We start from the raw sequence: 13,422 nt of genomic DNA, 5'->3' as shown, positions 1-13,422 counted from the left end.
TATTGCCATGAACGTGCCACTATCGTAACTGGTATATGTTACAACTACTGAGCTGTGCCTGTGGTTTCATCCGTGTGAAATTTATAGCCTGTTTACAATATGATGTATATTATTGCAAAGTTTTATTAAAATTCAGTAGTTTTTTCGTGAAAGAGTAACAAATATCGATGCATCTATCTTTCCATTCGTGTTTATAATATTAGATAGTAAGATGTTATGAGGTACCTACGTTATGCACATACCTTTTTAGAATGCATGTTGCTTTTTTTACTACAATTGTAGTAAACTAGAATATGGTTCATCAGATTGTAAACGTTTACCGTAGCCTTTACACACTCAAACAACCAGAGATGTTAAACTTCTATTCTCATAATCACGACACTCAAACATTGATGTTAATCGGCAAAATTACTCATTACTTATTTTATGCATTGAGCTGCTGTAATAATGTAAATAGGCTGAGTTGTTAATTTTTTTATACGGTGATGTATTTTTATTATAGGATGAGAGCGGCGATGTCGCATATAGTCCAGTCCATAACTGGTCATTGCAACCTGTGGAATAACGCTTGCACCGCTTGAGGCACAACTTCTTAACACCTGCGATATCATCTTCAGTCAGTGATACGGTTATAAAATATATTAACATTTTGTTTGTGGTGGTATGAATCGTTCTTTCGAACAATTTATTTATGAATCTAATTAGGGTATTTGTATGCCTTAATTCATGTTGTCTAGCAGTTTGATGCTAAATTCCGGTTTAAAGAAATAGCAAAATTACTGAAACTTGTCTCAAAACATAGAATATAATAATAGTAGTAAACAGGTATAGGTATAATAATAGTAAACAAGTACTTAGTGACTATTTGAGATATAGGTTTTTACGGTACAACGACCAACAAGTGTATTGGCTGCTGTAAACTTAGGTACCTTGTATAAAAAGACTACAAATAAATTACATATATATATTACTACCTGTTTTTGGTGACTTAATAAACAGACAGATATCTGTTTGTTAGACACTTTTGATTTTTTAATATTTATATGTCTTCATAATAACTAACTAGACTTGTTTTAAGTTTAAAGTAGTAAAATTTTCATAACAATGTAAGGAATCTATTATATATATGTATTCCTATTATGCGACAATTTTATGAAGTCATACGGAAATCATCTTCATTAAATTCCCGTCATTATAGTCTTGCCTTTATCCCATTATTTGGGGTCGGCGCAGTATGCAATGTTCTTCTACTCATTCCTTATCAGCCGTCATATCTGAGCTTACTCACTTCTTATACCTACCATCTTTCTCATAATCTTCATTAAATTCCCAGTAATGAAATAAACAAATCGTGCAAAAATAAAATTTCAAAAATATTTTTAAAATTTCATTTTCACGTTACGTTTTAAAAATATTATCGAGAATAGTAAAAATAGTAAATACGGTGCGTAGTTTTTAAATTAAGAATCATTTAAAAGTATGCACCGGCCGAATGCAGTCGGTAACTGATCCATGCTAGGAGTACTACGACCTAGTTTCCCACGCATTCGATCGTTCTACTCATTGGGCAAGCGAGTATCTAATGAGTGGTGGCATGCCATTATGAATGAACCGAAATATCAGTGTTACAAAACTGGTGTGACATGTTATTGTTGCTGGGCTTTGTTTAGTGGAATTCCTACGTTTCGTCATATCGTATTAGCTATTGATTGGAGATGACATGATAAAGTCACCGCAGGTATTATGAAAAGGTTACAGTATACTTATTGCTTATTAGGTTATTAAGTTACATATTTCAATATTCATTGCAAAGAGTTCATTTATATTTAGAAGAAATTGATAAATATTTTTTTTTTTATTTTAGTTTATTTAACTTGCACAGTTGGGTTTATTGTAGAAAACATATAACATTATACATATGACGCAAATAAGCAAATACTTATGTATTTGCTTATTCAACTTAGTAGATGCGTTGAATAGTAAATATCTAGAAGAAACAGTATTTATTTATGCAAATAATGGTTTATTTATAGCGTTAGTTGTAGCCCATTGTACGAGTATAAGTAAAATCAGTAAAATAATACCGAAATCAAATGATTTCTAATCTAAATTTCAAATAAAACTAAAAAACCAATTATTTAGATCATATACCTACCGAAAATCAGCAGTATGGTCGAGAAACCTTTGCCTTACTTCACAGATTTAAAATAAACAAGAAATACAAAATACATATAAGACTACCTACTTATTTAATTAATCAACTTGTGTGGTAAGTATAATAATATTGAAATATCTTATTACGCGTTTCTCACGAAAATAAATACGCCAAAAGATTTTTTGCCTAAATAGTAAGGTGATGTCAGTGGATTATATTTTTGGGTTATTACGTTGTGTCATATCTATAGAAAATCCTGGTACTCCCGTATATTATTAGGAAAGATATGACTAATTGCAAGTACTAGGTTCATAAATGTCAAATTTATATTTATTAATAATAATAATAACCTAGGATAATTCACACAACACAATCTACAGTCCAAAGATTGGCAGAGTTTGTGTTATGGGTACTAGACAACTGATACAATACTTAATAGTCCAATAAAATTTTAAATTAAACCATGATGTGACCAATTTTGGCGCAATATACAAAAATAATTCCGCAATTACTTGAATAATAATATTCAGAATGAAATTTTCATTTAAGTTAACAAAGCATCCTATTCATGAATAAAAATGTTGTGCCGTGCGAGCAATCGATTCGAACTTGCGACCATCGAAAGTAAAGCGCTGTTCTAAACCGCCAGACTACCGAGGCCGTTGGTAGCCAATAGTCAAAAAGAGTGGAGAGAAATATTGACGTTTTACTTAAATATGTTATCTTATAAATTCATACATAACATACATTTGTATGAATCATAATGGAATGGTATTTCTGTCTGTCCCAACGGTGTTTGATAGTGGATTGAATACCTATAGAGAATGATACAGTAATGAATACATTTATAATGCTTACACTAAAATAACACACATATACAATAAATATAAATATAGAAGCTGCTACTACGGGTAGTTGTGCTATGTGTTTACTTACTACTAATAGGTAAGGTAAAGAGTAGTTCGGATTCATTCTAAATGCATGCATTACCCACTTGTTTATGAAAGTATTTGCTTCAAGTAACACAAATATGTGACAGTGACAGCTATCCGAACGGATTCCTAAACTGAACTAAAAAAGATATTTCAGGTATGGGCATTATCTTGTGTATTGTTTTGAATTTCTTTTTAGTCGACACCGTTGGTTTGTTTTGCCGTATTGAATATGCAAAGGCATTCTTAGAAACATATTGGTATAACAATAGTTCACCGGTTATTTATTTGAATAGTCCGTGTTAGTTTGCTGTTAGCCGGATTTGACTGGTAAAGAATTTTGTTACACAACCACAAAACAAGAGACTTCCTTCTAGTAATTAGAAGGTATGAAATTTATATATCCCGTAATTAATGGAAATATACATCAATTCGCTTCGATTATTACCAAAATTGATTGATATTAAAGGATATGGACTGTTGTTTCTATTAGATTATAATGATTTCGCAAATTACTCGAATTATAAATCTAATACATTGTTTTATAATCGACCTTAAAACTCAAAATGGCAGAATTCTCTGTTTGTTATTAAACGTTGTATAACTACATAATAGGTGCTTAATAAGTGCATCAATTCAAGCAAACTTTCTAGGTACTAGACAACTGATAGGCAGACTTACCTATATCTTTTACGTAAACACACACATAGAATATAAAAACAGTCAAACTATAGACACTAATATAAACAGATATAAGAAAATTAATTATCTAAGATTGTGTTCAAGACGTCTATATGGGTCTTGCTGTATTCCATACTTGTGATACTACTTACGATTGGCAATGCATAAGGGATGAAGGGACGTACAAAGAGTGTTGTATGATAACGTGATGTCCAAGGTGTTGCAGTTGTATGTAGAAAATAGGTATCACTTGCCATCGGATAGGTTGTCAAATTTTTTCTATTCCACATAAACCAAAATTGCATAGTACGGGAATTTTATCCACGACTGATCTAATAAATATGCCCATGAAAAAAATATCAATAGTGCAAAATGTACTCTATTTACTGTAAGCTGTGATCTAGTCACTTTTGTATAGGCTGAACTGGGCGCGTGCCTTATGCAATGCCTTGCATAATTGCTTGATGTTAGTGTCGTCGAGAGCACTTCCTTTTATTTCCGGGCTAACATGTAACACGTGGGATAGAGAGGCTCTCCGAATCTTTAGGCATTCTCCTACAAGTGAAAGTTTGTTTGCCATCATTGTTAAGTTTGGGAGTGTCGTGGTTTACACCATGTACCGACAACAAGTATACGGAATGTTCATACAAAAAATGTAGAAGTATAAATCTGTAGCTAGTCAACATTTTTATCCATTGTATTCTATGGAGTAAACATTAGTATTTAGGAAACTATACCATGACCATAAACTTATGTATTTTATTTTACAGTGAATAATATAAAATTAAAAATAAATTGAGTTTACTGGTGACGGAATCGGTATAGTACAAAGATTAGTTTAAATCATTGATTGCAAAATTATCATCTAAATCGGAGCAGAATTGTCAAAGACATTGCGTAGTGTTCATTTCAAAATATAGTTCAACGGATTACTTCCATCTACAATAAATTCATTAGACATAGCAAGTTAATCTCTAAATGTACATGCTATTTTGGATATTTTCTGGAATATATCGTAGCATTGTAAACAACAATGTATAAACAACCTGTGTTTCACTATTTTAATTGTTTCCGTACTTTTGTTATCTAATAGTTTTAAATGGTCAACACAAAGCCGTGGAGTGTCGCCCAGAAATTTATCTTAAAATAAAAGTAGTAGCCCGTTAAACAAGTAATTATTTTTAATTTATTTACGGAAACAAGTTGAATATTTTTTGCAATTAGATAAACTACATAATGACATGTAAATTTATTATTTAATATTTAAAAAAGAAAATATCTCAATTATAGAAAGGAAACAATTTGTAAACTGTGACCGGTTTCCGTGTAGTTATGGAGAAGATAACCTTGTCTATGATTTTATAGCGAAACAACACCGTTGACCTTCTGTTTGTAGGAAATTAATTATACTTACGCGTAGTAACTTAGCCAGCAGCAGCGGGCGGGAAGACAAGGGTGGATGCACAGAGATAATTCTTTTGTTATAGCTATGGTTGTTTTTTGTCAATAACGAGGGAATGATGCTCTTGCCTGTGCTATGTTTATGGAGTGGTGAATAAAAGGATAGAAATGATTTTATCTTAGGTAGCCAATTTTGGACAATTTTCCAGCAAATAACCGCAATGGCATCCCTTGAAGCCCCACCTGACATGCTACATTCTAGTAATGAGGTCGTTAGTTGTTAGAAAATATATTATGTACTGTACATTATTTTTTAAATTGGAATGACAAATAAGATAACGTTTTGGCTGATTGAAAATGGTAAATTTTGGCAATGTATACGAGCAGTTCCATGGGTATCCTACATGATCATTATAGTGGACCTCTTAGGCGTAGACAATATAGATAATAACTGCTAAGCTCTCACCCTTTGCACCGGAACTCAGCTTGGAAAGCTTGCAAAGCACAATTACATGATTTAGCATTTAGACAGATCGTTATACAAAGTCTCGATATGCTTATATGCTAGACGTCATATTGGAACTTCGTAATGAAATTTGTATCTAAACAATAAAAAAATATTAAATCATACACTTGTTTTTTCAATAGTTACGAATTAATAAATAAAAATTAAAAAATTAAGCTATTGTTTAATAATCTGTGCGATCGAATGGAGTACATTTTTATTACAAATATATAAAATTTGTAATTTCTTATATGTATTATACTAATATACATTTGTAATATAAATTTACATTATATTATATACATGCCCTCGGTTTCACCTGTTAGAAATTTATAGCCAATGTATTATTCTGAAGTATTATATATACTATTGTAAAGTTTCATTACAATCCATTGAGTAGTTTTTACGTGAAAGAATAACAAACATATATCCATCTATGCACACTGACAAACATCCGCGTTTATAATATTATTATAAGTAAAATGAACAAAGATATATATTAGTATTTTATATTATATGAACAAACAGATATATTCATAGGCGTAGATTTAATACACAGGCATTTATGTGCGTAGGAATTAATTCGCAATTCAAAGACACGCGCGACATTTTCCGGATTGATAAATAAAGCTTTTATGGCGTATTTGAATTTCAATTACATAACCGTTTCGAATTCCAACGTCAATTTTTGAATAGAGAATAATTTGTTCTAAGTTTATTGTATGCATAAATGTAATGAAACATTGGGTTAAGTAGTACCTACTTCTAATTAGTTGTTATAAAGTTTTTACTAATGTCTCATAGTTCCGCGACATTTTGTTAATATTACCTATGCACACATATTATTACAATAAAAATGTAACTGATTGCATATGGAATATATATGATAATTTATTAACGTAATAGAAAACAATGATTTATAGAATTCTTGTCTATTGGTTTGCGAGTTCAAACTCGATTGCTCAAACAAGCTAATCTCGGGAACAGCTGGGTCTATTTGGGGTAACTAAGTATGTGGTAAGCTTCACTTAAAATTTCTTTAATTTTAATCGATTTACAAATAAACAAATGTTATACTGGTAGGAAGTTACGGGCTTAAGTAGTCTTAAATAAATCGTTACTAATGTTATAAATGTGGAAGTTTGCGAGTGTGGCTGGAAGGATGCGTGTTTGTTACTCTTTCACGGAAAAACTATTTAATGGATTTTAACTGTACAGAAATATAGCTTATACTTTAAAATAACACATAGCCTATAATGTCACGTGTGTGTCACCACGGGGATGGTTAGTAAATTAAAAGGATATTAGATATTTTAAAGTTAGTAGCTAAGTAAAATATTCGAGTCTCGTAAACACACCAAATGTACAAATTTATTCAAGTATGTACTTACAATCCTACATTTTTGTTTCAAACTACATTCCATAGATGCCTCTAAGGATGAGTATGGAATCAATAAGTACCTAATAGCAAAATTTATGCAAGTTTAGTTCAAATTATTATATAATAATCATTCCTGTATTTAATGTATGTATACAAAATGTGACTTAGAAAATCTAAGAAGGTACAGTCAGTTTCATATGGAAGGTCGTTATATTAAGGGTTAATTGTATACTTCTTTCATTTATAATTAAAGACTCGCGATTTTGTCACTTATTAGGATCTTCCGTTATAGTCTTTAAATGTAGATATGACACGACTCGAAGTTTTTCTTTAATCTACTTTATATTACAATATTTTGAATTACCACTTTCCATCATTTTTCTTTCAATAACAGTTTGTATCAGCTTAAATTCTAGTTTATGTACGCAAATAGAAATAATTATTGCAATTATCTAAATCTAAAAGTTGTCAGTCCTATATAAGTTAAATATCAAATTCTAATCTATGATATCTATGGTTTATTGTTCGTACCGTAATATGGTCCGTCAGCTTATTTGCCAATCTTAGTAATTTGCAAAAAATAGTCCCTTGTTTAACAATGTTTGGTATTTGAAGTGCTGGGAATTCAGCGAAGCTTGCGTAAGTGACGTGCTAACGAGTATGCCTAATCGGATATAATCGATTGAATCGAGTCGAATATGTTAGATTGAGTAATCGTAATTAGCCGTAAAATTTGTACGATGTGATGATGCTGCCATAACTTAGAAAGTAAACGTCTGGGAAAGTGATTTTAAGCCATGTGTGGCATATGTGTTGATATTCAACTTATAAAGTCATTGAAATACTTCACGGTGAATGCATTACCTGTTGTATCGACGGACTCGGTGGTCTAGCGGTTTAGCATACCGCTTTACTTCCGATGGTCACGGGTCCGATTCCTAGCACGGTGCAAACATTTGTATTTGGGAATATGATTGTTTGTATCAGACTGGTCGTATTAAAAAAAATTAAGTATTTAGATCAGTTGTCTAGTTCCGATAACACAAGCTCTGCTTACCGTGGGATTAGATGGCACTGTGTTAATTGTCTAAGATTATTTACATTAATTATTATGACTTATCATGCGTTTCGCTCGGTATGTAAAATAACAGTGGTTGATCCAATCACCGTCTCCTGGATTAGCTTCTGGTTACTTCTCGATGTTTCCGAGAGTTACAAAGCTGTTTTTGTATATGCCAGATTAGAAATCACGACCATTCATAATTATTCTTATTAATATATTAATAAAAACGAAGAAACCCGTTTTAATTATTACAGATTCTTTTAAATCAAGAAAATAAGTCGTAAGAATAGAATAATTATCATAATGACAATCAATTGCTAAAATACGTAGATTTGACGTTTTAATGTTTATCATAAGGTATTTAGTAAACAATATGATCATGTCTACATCAAAATTAGCCATACAAACAGATACTAGGTATTATAATGGATATTCAAATTGAAATTCTAGCTATAAGTATTTGTTAATTTTATGCATAATTATTTAATAAGACATACCAAAATTGTTTATTATGTACACCATGATGAGAGCTTTAGCTATTTGAGAACAGAGTATAGAATTGTGGTATTTACAAGAAGGTTACGTCGAAAATCTAACCTTTAGAGCTAACGTTGGTATCGTGAGACTTTATTACAAAATAATTGTAATTTTTGAATTAGTAACAGATTGATAACAGAATTTAATACTCAAGGCAAGCCTTTTTATGCAATATAAAACAATGTGCCATTCTGTACACGATATATGTGGTCTTTGTGATCAACATTAATAATAGAATAATTCCAAAAAGTTTGAACGCGCGCTAATCTTTGAAATCACGAGGCGAATTATATATATACTTTTTTTGTATTTAGCTAGCTCAGTCCAATTCGTTGAGGTATAGGAATACAGACTACTAAACATCAGGCTACGATCTTTGGTAGTCGAACATATAGAGAAAAAATAGAATGAGTTAAGTCAAAAAAAGTTATAATTATTATAAATTTATTAAGCCACAATCATATCCAGGTCTTAAATTATTTTCATATACAATTTGTGATTGTATGAGCCTGGGAACTGAAAACTAGGCACGAAGTCTGTATCTCAGTAGACCACAACTCATCCCTCGGTTGGACGGTCCTACATATTAGGTTTATAATGGAAACCACGGGGTACGTCTAGTGTGGTACAAATATAGTAGTAGTGTTAGTCCCATCAGTGTTAAAGCACCACAGGTTAAACATAGGTGTTTACTGTTAAATCTTAAGTACATCATATGGCCTGATGACTTCCATTAATTACATGGCTTTGCACTTTTAACAACAAAAGCCCAGTTTCGGTTCACTTCTCGTTCGTGTGTCATCGAGCAGAACGTGTCATGGTTATTTTGCAAGTACAAGAACCATTTTTGCTAATTTCACGCCGGGGCTAAGGCCCTCAAGGACAATGTTCTATTTGGGAATAATTAAGATATTATTGAAGCAGAACAGCTTAGATCACTGGATCTGCAGCGAATTGTTTAAATTCATCCATGGTTTTATAGTTGGATCTATGTTGTAATTCGATAGGTATCATTGTTTATCAGTGACTTGCAATATCTTTTTAAAAGTAGGTACTTAGTGTAATTTGAAGGAAAATGTCGTTTTCCTGCCAGCACTTTAAAAACTTGCTACGAGAACACCTACAATAAGGTAAGTTTGGATTTAAAAAAAGCAAACTCCATGAATTTTGAGAATATCTTCTTTTTGATGTCAGGTCTTCTTTTTTTTTATGAATTAGTAATAGCAAATGAGAGGATGGCTAACCTGATGGAAAGTGGTAACAAATATATATATATACTAGCTGTCCCGGCAAACGTTGTTTTGCCTTAAAATAAAAAAAAAAATAGGGGTTGGACTACCCCTGACATTTAGGGGGATGAAAAATAGATGTTGGCCAATTCTCAGACCTACTCAATACGCTCACAAAATTTCATGAGAATCGGTCAAGCCGTTTCGGAGGAGTATGGAACGAAAACTGTGACACGAGAATTTTATATATAAGATGAACAGAATCATGACGTTGCAAATTATATTGAGACATACCCTTAATATGTTACCATATTTCTATTTTATGAACTGATAACCCCAATTCATAGTGTGCCTACACTTGTAATATTTTTGTTATCACTTGAGACCCTTTTATTAGTAGCTTACCTCTCCACATAACATAGATTTAATCACGTCGAATGTACGCGTTACTAATAAGATATGTAGCTTACTATTTAATAAATTTACTAATGTACAATAAATAGTACAATCATTTCACCGCTATACTAACTACATACTACAATAAATAATATATTATGTAGCGAGACCTCATCACATTATATATAACACTACAGTAGTGCGGTGATACCACCGCGCTACAATAACATCGGTCCCTTTTAAAGACAAAAAGTCAAATATCAGAGAAGGTAGAGTATTTATATTTCATCTAATCAAAGTGATTTCACAGAGACCACGATTCTCACGTGAATCAAATGTAACGATCACAATCATTTTGTATCGAGTGGAATGAATGAGCACTTTGGTGGAGCGACTTCATACAGTTTTTTAGATACTATAAAAAATCGAGATAGGAAGAACTACAGAATACCGGTGCTGAAACGGTATACCGATAGATAAACATCAATTGTTCATTCGAAAACGATTACGAGCGTAACACTTTGACGGCCTTTTTAGTGTATATTGGTACGTACACCTTCTAGTATTCTATTACAATGATTGAGACGCTATTATTCATTAATTGAAGCACTATTAGCTCTATTTATTTATTTATTCACTCTTTATGATAGTAAAAAGTATTACGAGTAATGAGGATTCATTATAATTCAGAGCAGTGTACTTCTATTTACATTTAATTGCTGTTGATATTTGAGAAATAAATGCAATTTACTGAGATAGTAAAAAGTTGTCTACTTTAGTTTCTAACTAAACTAAGGTTGCTTTGTAAGATATATTTCGGTTGAAGGTTGAGATCAGGTAGGCCGTAAGCTTGTTTGCCTTTACAATTACATAAAAAAAAACAGAAAATTTTTAGTGTATGTATGTATGTGCTCAATACATAATGAGATTTGTCATTATTCAAAATAAGGAAACAGTTATTTCCAGAGATTTGCAAGTAGGTACCTATGGAATATTACCATAGCTATGCATAGTAAAAATTTGATTAAAATCTAGGTTGTTGTTGCATTTGCAAATTTCGACACTAATTAAATATGCAATAAAATATTTTTTTAGTTTGCTATAAAAAATGAGGAAATGAACAACATACCTCATATATTTCCTGTGCTCGTTGACCGGAACGAAATATTCATCATATGGATTTGTGGTACTCATATCGACCTCCACGTCTTTTTTCTTAGCGTTTCCATTCTTGGGAGTTAAGTTTATCAGTTCAAGATTCACCGCTTCCAATGTTTTGGTGTCGCCGTTTGGTTCCTTGGTGTGACCATTTTGTTGTGGGCCATTAGAAGTGAAAGAATCATTGTGGTTTGGGTCTGACTCGTCGTGCTGGTAAGCGCGGTTGTCGAAGGCAGTTGGCGAAGGCGGGGACGGTGGTCGGTGCTGGGGTCTCGGAGGGTCTCGCGGGGACGCCGATCTACTGTTACTATCCATTATTCTTGGAGCGGACTGACATCTGTAAAGATATATATTACGTTTATTTCATATTCTATGTTAAAGGTACATTGTTTTAAATTTAAAGCACTAACATATTATATATGGATATACATAAAATTTATGTGTTGAAATAATATACAATTTTCATTAGTACAAAATATGAATTGGCCTATATATATATGTTGCGTGATTTCTTCAAAAATTTAAAAACTTGGTTTGTGTTTTATTATATTCACCCATCGAATAATCGTTCACTGGTGCCCTCTCAGTGTGTAGCGTATGTGAGTACACCATTCCATAATTTATCATAAAAATATATATTACATTCCAGGAAGTAGCAAATGTTTTTAGCCACTTCATCTAATAGATAAAAGAGACAGTTCGTCTTTCAATTGCTCCAAATAAATAACCACAAGATGAAATTAGTCTCGGTTTGGTCGACATTTGTCAGACAAAAATAATACAACAAATAAAGCTGTGGTTGAATTATACGTAAGTATCTAAGACACAGGTAAGTGCTTCTCAATTGAAAATAGTAATTGTTAATTAATAACATTAAAAAGTAAGTTTTTCCCCGTGTTTTCACTTTGGATATAGGAAATGTGTTATTTTCTGTGTCGCTTTTCTCTTACTTCTTTTATATTATTGTTCTTGGTCAAGGATATGTGTAACGTTTGTAGTCAATGGTGTTCTCTACTCTCTGTATTTTACAGAATGACAGTGTATCGTGAAATGCCCGGAACAGCTAAATTAAATGTATGGTGTGAACTGTGTGAAGTCGCATTTTATTTAAATGACTATTTAATTACAGCACAATAATATTATTTTATGCTTAATTTTTATATATGAAAAACTATGTTTTTCTGTGTGTTACATTTTACGACTAAGCGTAGTCTTACTAGGAGTACTATTTTTAAGATAAAAGATAGACAATGTCCCTGACAACCCCAGAAAACTACTAAATTATATCATTTTGTTTGTTCTCTATGTGTCAACTATGTGACTTTATTATATTGTTGTAGATTGTTAAGATTTATAAACGTATAGTATAAGTTGTATTCTATGACATTTCCATATAATTTGCGTCTTTATAATATTTCTACTAATTGTACCGTCTTGGGTTGTCAGAATAGTTATCAAATATTTTTTTAAAGTCTAAATTCGGCAACAATCATTACTTGAAGTAAGAATATAACTAACTAACGAAATATAACTACTAACTGAATGTGAATATGAAATTATTATTTAAACTTCTAACTGTGCTCGTGGTTTCACCAGCGTGGAATTTATAGCCTATAAGTTATTCTGGTGTATAAGCTATATATTACTGTAAAGTTTCATCAAACATCCATACTCACAAAGAGTATGGATGTTTGCGTTTATAATATTAATAAAATATAGTGTCCAATTTGGTCTATCAGTTTCAGTCAGACAATGTAAATTTAATTACATTTAAGGTAATAGTAATATTAGGCAATTTAGCAACAATTTCATGCCACATTGTATGATATTTCCAAACAAACCCCAATGTCGTTTACCTAATGCACACCGCAATTAAGACAAAACATGAATTCCTTAGCGTGTAATAATCGTTAAAGCCCTCACTGATACTCCAAATGTTTATAAACATTCCGACAGGTAAAGGAATTTGTTGCGATTAATAATT

General features: G+C 31.7%; 1 protein-coding gene across 1 annotated transcript in view; it reads right to left on the bottom strand.

Moving 5' to 3' along the window:
• LOC131844244 (probable serine/threonine-protein kinase DDB_G0282963) overlaps positions 1-13,422 on the bottom strand; it is a 69,875-nt gene that overhangs the window by 9,691 nt on the left and 46,762 nt on the right. Inside the window, exon 3 of the mRNA XM_059193076.1 lies at positions 11,410-11,775. Coding sequence (XP_059049059.1) covers positions 11,410-11,753 — 344 coding nt within the window. The 5' untranslated portion in view covers positions 11,754-11,775. The remainder of the gene's footprint in view (positions 1-11,409; positions 11,776-13,422) is intronic.

Source organism: Achroia grisella, unplaced genomic scaffold (genome assembly GCF_030625045.1).
Source record: "Achroia grisella isolate CSIRO2021 unplaced genomic scaffold, CSIRO_AGI_Agris_v1 utg402, whole genome shotgun sequence".
Taxonomy (NCBI): Eukaryota; Metazoa; Arthropoda; class Insecta; order Lepidoptera; family Pyralidae; genus Achroia; species Achroia grisella.
This window is presented reverse-complemented; position numbering and strand designations above follow the sequence as displayed.